This window comes from Corvus moneduloides, chromosome 12, assembly GCF_009650955.1.
Source record: "Corvus moneduloides isolate bCorMon1 chromosome 12, bCorMon1.pri, whole genome shotgun sequence".
Classification (NCBI taxonomy): Eukaryota; Metazoa; Chordata; class Aves; order Passeriformes; family Corvidae; genus Corvus; species Corvus moneduloides.
Genome location: NC_045487.1, coordinates 19,289,042 through 19,304,147, shown reverse-complemented (window position 1 = coordinate 19,304,147; position 15,106 = coordinate 19,289,042). Strand labels below are relative to the sequence as shown.

Below are 15,106 nucleotides of genomic sequence, written 5' to 3'. Positions count from 1 at the left end.
TAAGCCTGTTTGTGTTTTCTTTTTATTAGAGAAAGAAGACAACCATGAAAATAATTTTTAAAAAAGGTAAAAACGTAACTTTGGAAAAACAGGACAATTTCCTCTGAAGCTTTAACTGGTGAAATTGCAACGCTGAAACTGCATTTGGAAAAGTACGAACCTTATGAATGATACTTGCAAAAACATCACTGCACAGGAAATTCAAAAGTGAGCACGTAAAAATACAAATTCTTTAAAAGACAGTGGGGAAACAGAATGGAGAAACCATTCTTTCACTAACATGTCAATCTTATTTGGCAGGAGCACTCCTTCCTCTTGCTTTATCAAGGCTAATCTTCTTGCAAAGAAGAACCGCGTCGACAAGGCAGAGAGCAAGCAATATAAGACCCAACACCTATAAAAATAACCATAAAATTAGTTCCCCCAATCAATCTCGAGCTTTTACTGTAGTGACTCATCAAGGTAGCAGTAAACACATGTTCCTAACTTGGTTCTGGCCTTGAAAAGACAGCTGATAAATTAAATAACACCCACATTTACATCCCGTCAACCTTTCACAGAGCTGTCTACAGCTTACTCTGTTTGATGTTTGTGTGAGGCCTTGGAGATGGTGTGGTGCTCTCCTTGAAAGCTAAGCTAATGCTGCATTATGCCAGACAATGCTTTTATCTTAAATGAAAGCCCTTCTGTCCCTTTAAGGGTTGTTTAATTAATGGGACTAGCCCTGAGAAAAGTCAAGGGGAAAAGTCAGCATTCGTAGAAACAAGCTCAGCAGGAAACTGTTCTCCTCTGGAGCTCTGAATGGGAAACATATTCCAAATTGAAGAAAATATACAGAAGTATTTAAAAAATAGTCAACCTCAGGCAGGTAACTGGAAAAATGTGTTTGCAGAAGAGCCACTGAGATAACTCACTCAGCTCCTGCCCTTCAGCCCCATCCCACATGCACACAAGGGTTTTTTATGCAAGCACTGAATTACCTGATCAGGGGAGTTATTTTCAGGAGAGCTCTAGGGAGAGCACAGCTCAAGGCAGTTTGTGCCTCAGAACAGGCTGGGGGTGATTCTGTCCCTCCCGGCACTGAAGATGTTGCATGTTCCACCCAAACTCGTGTTCCCAGCTACCTGCTCGGTCTCCTGTACCCACCCTTAATTTCTGTGAACTTCACAACAGAGAATATAAATTCTGTTCCAGCACAGTCACTCAATGAAAAAGTCTCCTTTTTGCTTAGGATGCAATTGCCAGTGAAGCCATCAGCTTTCCACCTCACAGCCTAAGCTGAGTTTGAAAGACCCCAGTGGCAAGTTTTAGGTTTCTTTTGGTTGCCTGTCACATTTCAGCTTATCTTGTACTTCTAGAGACTTTCAAAACTGAGGGGTTTTTTTCCCTCCTTATTGTTTATTAAGGTTAGTTACATTAGTTGCCATTTGAATTAAAAATACCAGTTGCTTAAACTATTAAAATGCTTTGATCTTAAGAACGCAAAATTCTTACAATCACAGTATGAACAAAACCCCTTTTTGAGTAACATAGTTCCTCAGCTTGTGTCAGAAAAAACAATGTACACGTCAGGAGGGAGGTACCAGCAAGCCTGTTTAAAAAGTTTCAACTTTTTTTAGCAGAACTGTTGGCATTTCTTCTCACTGGATAGTCCTAAAAGAGCTATGGATTCTCCCACCTAGGATTTCAAGCTATGGAAGCAAATGTAGGTTACTTAAAAACTCTACAAATTTTCAGTGTTTCAGTACTTCTCTGTAGTAATTCCTAAGTCTTGTAATATCTTTAAATTACTAGTGGTGTGAGGATTATCTTCTTTTAGTGAGATACCCTGAATGTATCTTGTTTGCTACTGCTGAGGGTGTTCTTCCAAAACCGTTGTTTGCATGGTCCTACCACAATGTGAGTGTACCAAGAGGATCAAATCATGTGCACTTTAAGAACTGAAATTCATTAACAATGTTCCTACTTACTCCTCCAGCCAGTGTCCCCTTGTTGGTCCTGATTATTATTGCAAACAAGCACACAACGAGGAGGAACAACGCTGCAATCACCGAGTTGAAAATATCCTGAAACAGCCAGTGGAAGCAAAATATTTATTCTGAAATACAGGCCTGAAGGAGAACGTGGAGACCTCCCAACACAGAAGTGATGGTTAAAAACGGCTGGATTGCCATGAAAACAGAATTACAGCAACATCTGTGTGAGAGAACACTGACACCCAGTGGTTTGATGGTAAAAAGAGCCTTTGTGGTAAAACTTCCTCATTTTACCTTTCTTCTGTTGTTTTTGCAGTCAAATTTATTCAACTTGGCTACACTTGATAGACTGACACAGCAAATACACGTACAAAAGGGAGGTAAGAGGAGAACTCGTCCGTATTTGAGTGAAAGTGTGTGACTAATTTGTGATGTGCAGGTGTTACACAGCCAGGCAAACAATGCCCGTGCCGGGAGGGGCTGTTATTGGATCTAGCTGCCATCCAGGAACTGATAGAACAGAACACTCCGTTAGGAAAAACTGCCTCAACCTCCCCTGGACACTGGGGCTTGCCCTAAGTGTACGGAAACAATCACCGAGCCGACTGACAATGTCCCCTGGGACAGGTTCCTGTTCACGGGCCTGCCGCTGCTCACAGCCAGCGGCCGGAACAGCCAGGGGACAGCGGTACCCACAGCCAGGGGACAGCGGTACCCACAGCCAAGGGCCGGAATAGCCAGGGGACATCGGTACCCACAGCCAGGGGACAGCGGTACCCACAGCCAAGGGCCGGAACAGCCAGGGGACATCGGTACTCACAGCCAGAGTCCATCAATACTCACAGCCAGGACACCCCGGCAGTCGGAGCCCACGAGTACTCACAGCCAGCGGCCAGAACAGGCACTGCATCCGCGCGTCGAGCCTCAGCAGGTAGAGCAGCAGGAACAGGACGGTGATCACCGTCTCCATGCCGGCCAGCGCCGCGTAGGCCTCGTGCGCTTTCGAGGCCACGAAGCAGAGAAGAGTGGCCAGCGCCACCAGCTGCGAGACAGGAAGGGACGGGGGTCAGCGCCGGCCCGGGCCTTGCCCGCGGGGCCCGGGGCCGCTCCTGGCCGTACCGTGCGGGCGATCTTCAGCGCGCCCCGCGGAGAGCGGGCGTAGGCCCGGTCCACCTCCAGCCACGCCATGGCGGCCGCGCGGCCCGGGCGGTGCGCGGCGGGACCGGGACCGCGGGACGGCGCCGGGAACCGGGGAGATGCCGGGGCTGGCACCGCAGGTGATGCCTGGGGCCGACGCCGGTCCTGACCCGGCCCCGCCTCAGAACGCCGGGGCGGAGGAAGTGATGGCGCGGCGGCGGAAGGGCCGGGGCGGGCCGGAGCCGGGTCCGGGCGCGGGTCCGGGCGGCAGCGGGGATGGGCCATGTGGCGGCGGGGCGCGGCCTGGGCGCGGGGCGCGAGCTGCGCCGTCCTGGGCCCCTCAGCGGGCGGGCCCCGCGCCGCTGTCGCTGCCGGCCGTAAGTGCGGGGCGGAACCGCGGGGACGGGATGGGCGGCCGCCCCTGCGCCCGGCCCCGGCTCCGTGCAGGCCCTCGGGATGCGCTGGAGCGGCTCCGGGGGAGCAGGCGCGGGGGCAGAGCCCGGAGCGGCTCCGGGGGAGCAGGCGCGGGGGCAGACTGGAGCACTGACCGGGGGTGACCTCCGAGCCTCTCCCTGCCTTCCTCCCGTACTTGGCTGGGCGAAGGGTCTCGTAAGATCAGCGTGGTTTTATACCGCAGTTTTAGGTGTAAGGCGTCTGAACTGCTTGTTTTGGAGCTGCTCTGTAATCCACACCCTTACCCTGCCGGGCTTGTGAGGCCACTGGGTGCTGCTCCAACTGGTCTTTCCAAAATTCCCTTTTCCCCTGCGCAAACCCACTGAGGAGCAGCAGGTGTAGCAAAAATCTGGTGAAAGTGTGAATCCGACCCATCGTTGGATTCTTGGTAGTGTCAAGGACGGTGGTGAACTTCAGCTAAATCTATGTCAGTCTGTGCCACAATGTGTCTGTTACATGACTCAATAATTACCCAAAAACCTTGAAGGTTGATAATTTAGCAAATAGTCATATTAAGACATAGGGAACCTAAAAATGTCATAGAGGGTCTCACATTAAGACGCTCAGTATAACTAAGTTGTGAAGACCGCCGTGATTTTAACTGTTGTTTATTTCCATTCTAGATAAGCATCTGATAAAGAAAGATGCTAGAAAGAGAATTGTAAGTATTTGCATTTTGTTCAGAAAACAGTGCAGCCTCTTCCATTATAATTCCATTATAATTTGAGTGTGTGTGTAGTTGGCAAGCTGCAGGCTGTGGCTGTGTCAGTGTGTGGTGATGGATCTGTCACTGGGTTATACTCTGTGCAAGGCTATGCTGGTCTAGTTCTGCAAATTGTAATAAAATTGTGAGATATTTGTGCAAAAATTGTGAGGGCTTGTGTCAGGACAGGTGTCGGTTTGGGGTCAGTGTTCCATGTGTAGCCTTGCCATTTCCCTATATAACCCCCCTGGGCTATAAATTACTTTAAGACAGTTGAAAAAAAATTCTCTTAGTTTATTTTAGTTGTTTAGGTTTCTGAAAATAAAAATGAGATGCCTCTTAAGATTTAATCTACCTATATAATGGATGCTGAAATTATTACTTCAGCTGGCATTTATTTTAAGTTGGAAGTTAAGTCTCTGAGGTTGTGGCAGAGTGAAGAGCAGCAGGTGGCCGTCTGGAGCTCCTGGGGCCCTGGGAAGGGGAAGGAAGCTGGAAGGGGATGGGGCTGGCTGTGGGAGCACCAGGAGGGAAGGCTGCCCGTTGCCCACCAGAGACAGTTGGTTTATGTTGCCAGGGAGGGAAAAAGTGGTGGTCTGAGGGAGTCACAACATCCAAATGAATCCCCGCTGCCTTCCCATGAAATAATCTCTTCCCAGTGTAGGGAGCTGGCATGCTGGAATGGGCAGGGTGCATTTTTGAGACACTGTTCACTGCTCTGCCACAGTGTGGGCCTCAAAGTGATTCTGTTTTTCATCAGATCTGTATCGAGGGCAACATTGCGAGTGGAAAAACAACATGCCTGGATTATTTTGCACAAACTACCAGCATTGAGGTACTGGATGCACATTTCTTTGTCCTTATTTTCCTCACTGAGCAGCTGCTTGTCTTGACAGATCCAACAGTTTAGAAGTGCTGTCCTTGGGTGCATGAGGAGGGAGCAGCAGGGTCTGAGCCAGGGGCTTGCTGGGGCACCACCCCAACTTTTACAGTTAAATCACAGCAGAGAAATGTAGATCACATGTAGTATATACTGGATGCCAAAATACCAGTAAAACCTGTGAATCAGAGTTTGTACCTTTATGAAGTAACAGCAACCCACAGAGCATGGACATGTTTGGACTTGCCTGTTTGCCATTTCATGTCACTGAAATCTTAGATGGGTCTGGTAAAAGCAAAGTAAAGAATAATGATGTAAAAATAGTGGTGTCATGTAACTGGGATCCCAGTGAATAGATGGCTTTTTTGAAACAAGGAAAATCTGTTAGAATTGTTTCAGGAGATTTCTTACTGATCTGGTATTTGATTTTGTGTTGCTTAGAACCAGGTTAGGGGAAGGGCAGGCTTGTTGTATTTTAAACAAAAGCAAGATCAAACCTCAGTGAACAGTTGCTTTTGTGTACAACAGATATTAATGCTTTCCCTGACAGACCTGGCAACACATTTGGTAATAAGTTCTAGGAATCCTCATAGAAATGCTGGATTGCCAGATGTTATTTGTTAATTTAAAAGGAATTGTCCTTATGAAGTAATTAACTGTTAATCCAAAGGATAACAAACTTTAATTTGCATACAGTGTAGCGTTTTTTAACTAGCTACTTAAGTTCCCAGGCTGATGAGATTCTCTTAGGCCTGACTCTACAGTATCGTTGCAGATTTAGACTCTGTTTGAACCAGGCAGGTCTGATTGTACCTATTCAGGGCAGAAGCTTTTCTGATTCATTTTGTAAAAGATTTGAATACATTTGGTTTGTTAGAACACAAAAATAAAATGAAAATGAATGTGGTAGCAGTCTGATCCTCTAACACTTTGCTGGCAAGTGTTACTTTCTGAGAAATTAATTTGTGAGGGGATGGGCTTGTCATTGAAATGCTAAGTGCTCTGCTAAGCTGTTCTTTCCCTTACATGGCACTGATTTTGACTCAAAAAAAAAAAAGAAATTCTCTCCAGGCATATGAGGTAATCTAATAGCATTTAAAAATGCTAAGAAGACGCTGTATATTGACATTTCTCTATTTTTAGCAGTGTTCATTATTACCTTTTGTGTTACGAATTCAGTGCTGTTTTTTTAAGAGTGATGAGCTTTCCAATACAAATCCTGAATGCTCTGATTTACTACACAAGTATTCCTTAAAAATAGTTGTAGACTTGTAGGGTCACATTAAGTATTTTGAATCTAAGATGTGTTTAACATGGAGTAATGATTTTTAACCAGGTTTTGAAGGAACCCTTGACCAAGTGGAGGAATGTTCGAGGTCATAATATCCTGGTAAGTGGCAGAGATTTCTACAGTTACAGTGACTGTTCTTGTAGCAAGACATGTGTGATGGCTTTTTATCAGCCAGCAAAACTGATATGAAGGGTGTGACCTAAATCTCACACGGCAAAAATGAAAGCTCCATGAAGCAAAAGAGCTTCTACTGCGATTAAGACATGCATGTAATAGAAAGACTGCATATAAAATGTGTTTTTGGCAAGGACTGGGTCTCCAGTGGGGTGTGAGTTAAAGCAATTCCCAGGAAGATAAGCCTTGAGTGTGGCAGTTGTTTCTAAATGTACTTGTGCCTGTTTCATAGAAGGGAAGGATGTAACTTGAGGTGATGGTTGGATCTGATCAGTTAATGTTGTTTGACTGGAGTTCTGTGAACAGCTCTGGTGCCCCCAACATAAGAAGGACATGGAACTGTTGGAGAGAGTCCAGAGGAGGCCACGGAGGTGCTGAGGGGACTGGAGCCCCTCCCCTGTGGAGCCAGGCTGGGAGAGCTGGGGCTGCTCAGCCTGCAGAGGAGAAGGTTGTGTGGAGACCTCACAGCACCTCCCAGGGTCTGCAGGGGCTGCAGGGAAACCAGAGAGGGACAATTCCTCAGGGACTGCAGTGCCAGGACAAGGGGGAAAGGGGACATATTGAAAGAGAGGCAGTTTAGGTTCGATGTACAGATGAAACTCTCCCCTGGGAGGGTGGGCAGGCCCTGGCACAGGGTGCCCAGAGAAGCTGTGGCTGCCCCAGCATCCCTGGAAGTGTCCAAGGCCAGGTTGGACATTGGGGCTTGGAGCAGCCTGGGACAGTGGGGAGCAAATGATCACTTAATTCTTGTCAAACCTGGTGTCAGCTGTTTTAGTGCACTTCTTTTAGCAATGCTCTTGTACTGCAGAAACTTCCTAAATACCCAGCTTCCTGTTGTGCTGTTTGTCCTAACAAATGTCCATCTGTCTTGCTTCTGTCTCTGACCCCAGGGCTTAATGTACCAGGATGCATCAAGGTGGGGGATAACTCTGCAGACCTACGTCCAGCTGACCATGCTGGAGCAGCATACCAGGCCCATGGTAAGGAAACTTTTGGTTTTAGTTTTAAAAGTAATTAGGTGTGGTTATGAGTGCTAAATCCTTTTAACCATGTATTCGAAAGTTAAGATGCTGTGTGTGTTCATTCTTTGTTCCTGCAGTGAGTAGGAATTTCTGTGGTGCAGACATTGATCTGCTCTGTGTGTGCTCTGGGGGTAAAACCTCTGCCTCCTGCCTGCTCACAACTCCCCAAACTGATCCTGCTGTTTGGGCACACCCTCAGGAGCTAGGCTTGCACAAATCTCTTCCTTATTACATGTCAGTGGCTTGTCTGTAATTTCATTATTTCAAATCTTTGGCAAACACTAAGTAATCTCATGTTAGAATTCATAGTACTGCTTCATGCTGTCTAGTACAAATTCAGCCATTGCTTCTTCTGTTTGTGCAAAATACTTCCACTACCATTTTCTATTTCTTTTTTCAGATGGTTTACATCCTTTTTTTTCTTGTATTTTTTTTTCTATCAATTTTCACATTCTACCTTTTTATTAAGATTTGTTCATTCTTTCCTTCCTACACCTTTTGTTACATTCTATGCTATCTTCCATTCCCTGATTACAAGACCTGGTGTTAGATGCCATACTTATATCTTACTGATGTTCTTATGTTCTGTTTTGTGAGTTTGTGTCAGGGCAAACTTTCAGCAGTGCCACATAGGAGAGTGGTACTGCACATACAATCACTAGGTTTTTGGAAGAGGTGTTTTTCCAAGACAGTAGAAATCCTGTTCTGTTGGAGAAGAAGTTCATTCAAGATTTCCTGAGGATTTCCCTGCATTTCAATCTGAGCTTTTTTGTCATTTGAGCCTTGCAGCCATTTTTGCTTCATTAATGTGCAGAAACCTGGGTTAGAGGTTGCTCTGCCAGGCCCAAGAGTGTCAGAGAATCTCTCTGCTCCAACATGAAGTGCTGCTGGAGCACATGCAGGGCTGGCTAAGGCCAGCGCTCTGGCAGCTGCAGTTACTTCTTTTACAAGTCCTGTTTCCTTGCTTGAGTGTGTCTGATGTCAGCTCTGTGCAGTGACCCAGCAACACATGGGATGGGGCAGCAATTTGGGGAGCAATAGTTCCCATTGTCCTGCAGACCCCAAGTGGATTGCTGCTTTTTCTACCCTGAGTTACCTTCCACTGCTCAGCTGAATGCTGAGCACTTACCTTTGAACTGGTGTATGAGTAACAAATCAGAGTAAGATCAGGAGTCCTTGTTTGTTTTGTGGTTCCCACCCTCCCAGTCAGTTTATCACAAGATCTGAAAATGGTGTTTCATGTGATGTGCCATGAGTGTGAAAAGAAAGAAGTGTGAAAATGTAGAGAGTCAAGTTTTATGTTGCAGATTTCCCCCATAAGGATGATGGAGCGATCGATTCACAGTGCAAAACACATTTTTGTGGAGAATCTGTATCGAAGGTATGGGATGTGGTTTTCTACTTTACTTTCTTGGATTAATTATTTTAAATGTGTATATATATTCAACTGATAATTTCTTTGGTAATGTGCATTTAAGTGGCCTGTGAAATCTGCCAGTTCTATGTTGGAGTGGCATTGTGTTTGGTATGGGATGTGCTGCCCACTTCCTGTAGAATTCTGGAAAACCTTTTCCGGCAGTGCTCCTGAATATTTAGAACTCAGTATTATTTAGACACCACCTATTAAAGTTATCTGCTCTCCAGCTGAATACCCAAATCTTGCTTGGATCAAAAGAAACACATGCTGGACATGTAAAAAATCATGAGGATATAAAGAATAACACTGTAGGAGTGAGACACCTGGGCAGTGTTATCCAGCCTGGCATCCAGGATTGGCGTTCCTTGCAAACAGGGACTCGAGTCCTGTGCTCATGCTCAGAATCAGGATTGACAGGATCAAAACAGACTTGGTAGGCTGTGAGGGAAGAAAGAACAATCACCTATTACCTGCCCCAGGTATAACTCACCCATCCCAAACTAACTGAAATAGTGCAGGAATCAGGTTTTATTTGGTTTGTTTGTTTGGAATGCTGACCTTCTCTTGAGGAGTGTATGTGACAGATGGGTTTTAGTGGGTTTTTCAGTGGCCTTGAGGGACAAACCCAGTTTGTTGCCACAAGGTGTCATCTATGCTGCACGAGCACCTCTCGGCCACGGGACTGGCTTTGGAAGTGGGAAGAGACACATTATTTATCTCAGTCCACACACAGTGGAAGCAGCCTGGAGTATCCTCATTTTTAATTACTGACTTCTTTTTTCATTGTAGACAAAGTGCTTTTTTCCCCAGATGTAGTTGCTATGAGGCCAAATCTGCTTGTGTCAACTCTGAATTAATTTAATAATAACAATTTTAAGGGCATCTAAGATATTTTGTGGCTTCAGCACTTTTTAAATGTTGGACAAAAGGCATTTGCTTTGTTTTGTTACAGCAAGCTAGAAGGCAGTGATAGTACCAACAGCAAACCAAAAGAAAAGGATGTGTAAAAGGATTATAAATAAAACAAGGAATAATTGAAGACTGTATGAAAGTAGCTATTTTGTGACACATTAAAAAATGAATAAATGTGGCCATGTTAGGTGAATTTTAAATGCGTGCACATGAGTGTGCAAGGTGTGCTGTAGGTGAGCACTGCAGTTCACTGTCCCTGTGAATCCATCATTAGTTATGACAGAAAACTCGCTCTGTTCATGTTGAACTTAGGCAGTGAAAACTTTACTTGGTAGGAGTCAAATGTCAGCAGATTTTGGAAATGAAAACACCATTTTGTGCCTTTTATATTCCCTGTATCTTTGTGGATCTCAAGGCAGAGTCCTCACAGGATTACCCAGGGAGAGCAAAGGCATGTTGTCTGCAGGGCAGGTCGATGCAGAATTGACTTGGATGTGTCTGTCTTTTAGGGTAAGAACAGTGGAGCTTTTTTGTATTTCCAATTCCTTTTAACCTTCCTGTTTCCTGCATCTATCCCAGAGAAAAGTAGCAGAGTCAGTGTTTGGCTGATGTGGACCCCTGCTACCCAGAACTGAAGTATTAGAAGAGTAGCAGTGACCAGTGTTACCCCAGTTCTGGCTGGCAGATCAAGAGGGGAGGTGGCACAGATAGGGATTTTGCATTTTTCCATACTTAGGGAAATATCTTTATTGCTTTTGCCAGTGATCAAAGCAAGTTGCCAGGGGAATAGTTTAGAAATCTGTGGAACATTTTTCTTCAGTCCTATTTAAAATGGCACAACTGGTCTTAATCATTCAGCTGGAGAGTACAAGAGCCTCCCAGCTCCGTCCTTTTTTTAAATTTTTCTTTTGCAGAAGCATTTAGGAAAGAGTGTGGAATATGCGTTACTGTCACCAGTTTCAAAGACAGGATACTGTAAAATTAGTAATATTTGACAATCAGGACTATGGTAATAAGTGAAAATTGAAGTACTGATAAAAACATAGGATGTGAGTCTTAACATGTCCTCAATAACTCCCTTTTACTTGAGTTGTCTGATATTTTATTATTGTTGCTGAGATAACTTTGGGACATCTATCTCCAGCATTCTGTGCTCTCCAAGTTCAGAGTTCCAGTTAAGCATGTCGAATATTTCAACAAATACTTTTATACTCTTTCAACAAATATTTCTTACAGTGGGAGTAAATGTATTGACACATTGACATTGTATTTTTGCTGCCTTTTGCTGTGGCTTCTGTAAGGAATTGTTGGTGCTGCTCAGTAAATCCAGCCCTTCTGGTGACATGCCCTGGGACAGATTTGAACTGATGCTGATAAAAAGAACCTGAGCAATAAATACCATTGACACTAATTTACTGTTATTGTGGGAATGTCACTGAGGTAATGCTTTTCTTCCTGGTCACCAAATAATTATTGCTTAACTGTAATGGAAAAATAATGTTTGTAACTGCTAATAATGTAAACTTTAGGCTAATAAGCACTTTTTTTAAAAAAAAAGAAAAATATTTGGTCTATTTTATAAACAATGGTTTATGTGGCCTTCAATTTGGGTGGGCATAATGTTGGTCTTTTCACAAATGTTGGAGTATATGGGGAGTGATTCTGGTCAGGTGAGCAAAATGAGAGTTTGGAATTGATCTCTGCATGCTGCTCAGTGAGTGATGCCTCTTGTGTTTGTTCAGTGGGAAAATGCCAGAGGTGGATTATGCTGTCCTAAGTGAATGGTTTGACTGGATCCAGAACAACATTGATGTTTCAGTTGATCTGATAGGTAACATTTTGATGGGTCTGGAGGGATGTGTTTGTGGGTGGGTTTCCTTTCGGGGAGAAAAAATAATTCTTGTTTCTTGGCTCATAAATAATCACATTATTCAGTATAAAAGTGGTAGCATCAGACAGCTTGGGTTTGTGGGTGGTTCATGGATTGATTCATGGTAGTGCCAAAGGAGAGGTCCAGTGGTGGTACCCAAGTCAGGATTCTTCCCTTCTATAGTTTGTGAAGTGAGTTTCTTCTTTGCTTTTAAAGCTGATCCTCGAGCATAACTATAACAATTTTTGTTCCTGCAGTTTATTTGCAGACATCTCCTAAAGTTTGTTATGAGAGGCTAAAGACACGATGTAGGGAAGAGGAAAAAGTCATTCCTCTGGTAAGGAGTTTCTCTGATATATATGGTTACAAGGAGCTTTGAAAACATAATGATTCCAATCTAAATACTAAAATTGTATCCTGTGTGTATTGCCAAAATGTGGTGCAGCTGTTTCCACTGCAAACTAAACCCTGAGTATTTAATTTTGATTTATTTTTAAAAAATGATCTGTCACGCACGCTGACTCTCCCAGGTGTTCTGTTCTAGTAGTCCGTGCACTATAGCTGACTTTAGGTGCAGTATTAATCAACTGGTACTCTTCTCTAAGATGTAGAAGTCAATTGCTTTTGTACCATTAAATGGCATAAAAGCACCCAGGTGAAGCACAGATACCTGGGCTTGCAGGTGCTAAGATATCTGTGGGCACTTTGTTGTCTGGTATCACCAGGATGTTTGTGCATGAAAAGTGTCTCTGCTGTGGCTGACAAGAAGCAACTCCTTGAAAATCTGGGAATTTGGGAGCTTGGGAATCTGCGTTAGAACAAACTGTGGTAATGGAACAGTGACTTTCTGTGCCAGTTTACAGAACTGCCCCTCATGCCACAAGGCTTCTGAAAAAGCCTGACCAGACATAAATGCAGTTCCCTCTGCATGTCCTCTGCAGCTCTGCTGGTGGGTGGCTCAGGAGAAGCAATTGTCAGTTGAAGATCTGTGCAAAGAGCTAAATTTTGGGCCAAATGGGTGAAATTCTGCCTTGAGAATAAATCCTCCTGTAATGGATTTGAAGAGCCCTTGTGTTATTTTGCAGCTCTGCTGAAGAGGAGGGGAGCAGTTATGAATGAACAATGTGAAGTGGTCTTCATGAAGAAAAAAACCACTTGATGACAGGCAGAAGAGCTTTTAGGGGAAATTGAGTTACAAGAAAGTGAACTGGGAATTTTAGGGAAATGTATTGACACAGAAAGTTCCTCCCATACATATTCTTCGCAGCCTTTCCCTTTTTGTCCTTACGTTGTTGTATTTTTCTCTGTAAAACCTTGAACCACATTTTACCTGTGGGAGAGAATCATGGTTGCTTCATCTTAAAAGGAGCTGAGAGCGCTGTGCTCCTGTAAGCTGTGTCTTTGAGGTCTTCGTGGAGTTAAACTTTGTACTGGGAATTAATTTTTCTCAAAAATCTTCTGATGCTTTTCATTTTTTGTTAGTGGAAGATATGTGTTGCAGGCTTTTGTATGTGTCTCTTAACTACTTCCCAAATGGTTAAAGATTGCAATGTGTGTGTCATCCCTGGGCACATGTGTTATTCCAGTGCCTCTTTTCTAGGAATATTTAGAAGCTATTCATGAGCTCTACGAAGAGTGGCTCATTAAACGTGCACTGTTTGAAATTTCCTGCCCAATACTTGTGAGTATTATTTTCATTATAACCAATTAGGCATGTGGGGAATTGTGCTTTCCAAATAAGAAGAGCATTGTTTAGTGGTAAAAGTAAATAAATCTGCTTTTCTGACAATCTTTGGAGAAGGACAACCTCAGAAAAACATGATAGGTGTTGGTGTATAGCATAAAAGTGGGGTCTGCCATATCTCCAGTGGAATTTGAGGGGCCGTTCACTGGGATTGCTTGTGGGATCAGCTGTGTAGCTTTTCAGGGAATGCCAAATTCCCAACAGAAAGCAGCTTGGACAGATCCCTAGGAGTATCCCAGTTTGGCTGCACTGGTAGTCCTGTTCTGTTTAGCTCAAAAGAAACCAAGTTTTATGGTGTCAGTTATTTCCAGTGTTCATTTTCTTCTTTCCAAGGTAATTGGAGCTGACCATGACATGCAGAAGATGGTAGAGAAGTATGAAGAAAACCGGGACCAAATACTGAACCCACCTAATAGACAACACCATTTATAGAAGTCTGTGACTGTTGTATCAAAAATCATCTATGAAGTCTGATTTGCTATTTTGAATATTTAAATATAATGGGTATTGTTTTTGTACTATGCTTTGTAGAATGTTGTGGACTTAGTGCTCTGGAATGATCAGATACCAATCAGAAACAGCATATGAGCCAATTCCCTTTGTGTTTTTAGGTTCTCCACCAGCTTTACTGTGTCAGTTCCCTTCAGCTCAAATATGGCTGTTTCTCTCATTTCCCACTTCACTGCTGCTTCCTAGAAGTAACTTCAGTTTCTTTTTTTTTTTCCCAAGACAACCCTGTTTTTGTAATTTGAAATAAATGGTTTGTTACAACACCCCTCTGAGGGAGGGTAACTGAGGTTCCTCTTTAATAGCCCCCTTGGGGTGAACAGGGTGAAACAACAGCAAACGAGCAGTGTGTGTACGAGGGAGGTTTATTTATTACAGACCTGTCAGCCTGTCCCTGGTGCCCAGCAGACAATCCTGAGTGTCATGTCATGGCATGTATGGGATAACCACGGGATCAGACCCAGCCAGTCTGCGTTTAGGAGGGGCAGGTCCTGCCTGGCCCACCTGATCTCTGTCCATGACCAGATGCCCCTCCTGGTGGATGAGGGAAAGGCTGTGGATGTGTCTCCCTGGACTTCAGCAAAGCCTTTGACACCCTCTCCCATGGCATCTCCTGGAGAAGCTGCAGCCCACAACTGGCCAGGGGCATTTTTGGCTGGGATAAGAACTGGCTGATGGCCAGGCCCAGAGAGTGCAGGGAAATGGGATCCCCCTGGGCTCAGTGTTGGGAGCAGTCCTGTTTAACACCTTTATTGATGATCTGGAGGATCAGTTTACCATCAGCAGAAGGGGGTGATACCCAGTTGGGTGGGAATGGGATCTGCTGAGGGACCAGACCAGGCTGGATGGATGTGCTGAGAGCACTGCCATGACGTTCAGCAGGGTCGGGGCAGAGTCCTGCACTTTGGCCACTATAACCCCCTGCAGCTCCACGCTGGGGCAGAGAGGCTGGAAATCTGGACGTGGCACTCAGTGCTCTGGTGGGTGACAAAGTGGTTGGTTACAGGCTGGACTCAATGA

The 15,106-nt window shown here is 44.5% G+C and overlaps 2 protein-coding genes across 3 annotated transcripts; one reads left to right on the top strand and one right to left on the bottom strand.

The window, feature by feature from the left end:
- Positions 1-5: 5 nt before the first annotated feature.
- On the bottom strand, positions 6-3,413 carry LOC116450149 (chemokine-like factor). Its single transcript, XM_032122249.1, has 4 exons — positions 3,096-3,413; positions 2,860-3,018; positions 1,971-2,066; positions 6-394 (listed from the first exon to the last, which is right to left on the bottom strand). Exons 1-4 carry the CDS (start codon positions 3,396-3,398, stop codon positions 290-292), a joined length of 663 nt encoding a protein of 220 aa, XP_031978140.1. The 5' UTR covers positions 3,399-3,413; the 3' UTR covers positions 6-289.
- TK2 (thymidine kinase 2) lies at positions 3,216-14,371 on the top strand. 2 transcript variants are annotated; one of them, XM_032122248.1, is made up of 10 exons: positions 3,216-3,253; positions 4,190-4,227; positions 5,030-5,104; positions 6,486-6,539; positions 7,505-7,594; positions 8,944-9,017; positions 11,708-11,796; positions 12,093-12,172; positions 13,436-13,516; positions 13,913-14,371. In XM_032122248.1, the coding sequence occupies exons 5-10, from the start codon at positions 7,511-7,513 to the stop codon at positions 14,009-14,011; spliced, it is 507 nt and encodes a 168-aa protein (XP_031978139.1). In that variant the 5' UTR covers positions 3,216-3,253; positions 4,190-4,227; positions 5,030-5,104; positions 6,486-6,539; positions 7,505-7,510; the 3' UTR covers positions 14,012-14,371. The 2 variants fall into 2 exon arrangements, with proteins under 2 accessions (XP_031978139.1, XP_031978138.1); XM_032122247.1 differs by lacking the exon at positions 3,216-3,253 and adding an exon at positions 3,391-3,490.
- Positions 14,372-15,106: the final 735 nt, after the last annotated feature.

Excerpts from the sequence above, each read along its gene's own strand:
- TK2 (XM_032122247.1), top strand. The coding sequence starts at position 3,397 with ATGTGGCGGCGGGGCGCGGCCTGGGCGCGGGGCGCGAGCTGCGCCGTC. Across the intron at positions 11,797-12,092 it reads TGTTTCAGTTGATCTGATAG|TTTATTTGCAGACATCTCCT; the intron begins GTAACATTTTGA and ends TTGTTCCTGCAG. Across the intron at positions 12,173-13,435 it reads AGGAAAAAGTCATTCCTCTG|GAATATTTAGAAGCTATTCA; the intron begins GTAAGGAGTTTC and ends CCTCTTTTCTAG.
- LOC116450149 (XM_032122249.1), bottom strand. The coding sequence starts at position 3,398 with ATGGCCCATCCCCGCTGCCGCCCGGACCCGCGCCCGGACCCGGCTCCG. Across the intron at positions 2,067-2,859 it reads GCCTGTTCTGGCCGCTGGCT|GATATTTTCAACTCGGTGAT; the intron begins GTGAGTACTCGT and ends TGGCTGTTTCAG. Across the intron at positions 395-1,970 it reads AGGGGACACTGGCTGGAGGA|GTGTTGGGTCTTATATTGCT; the intron begins GTAAGTAGGAAC and ends TTATTTTTATAG.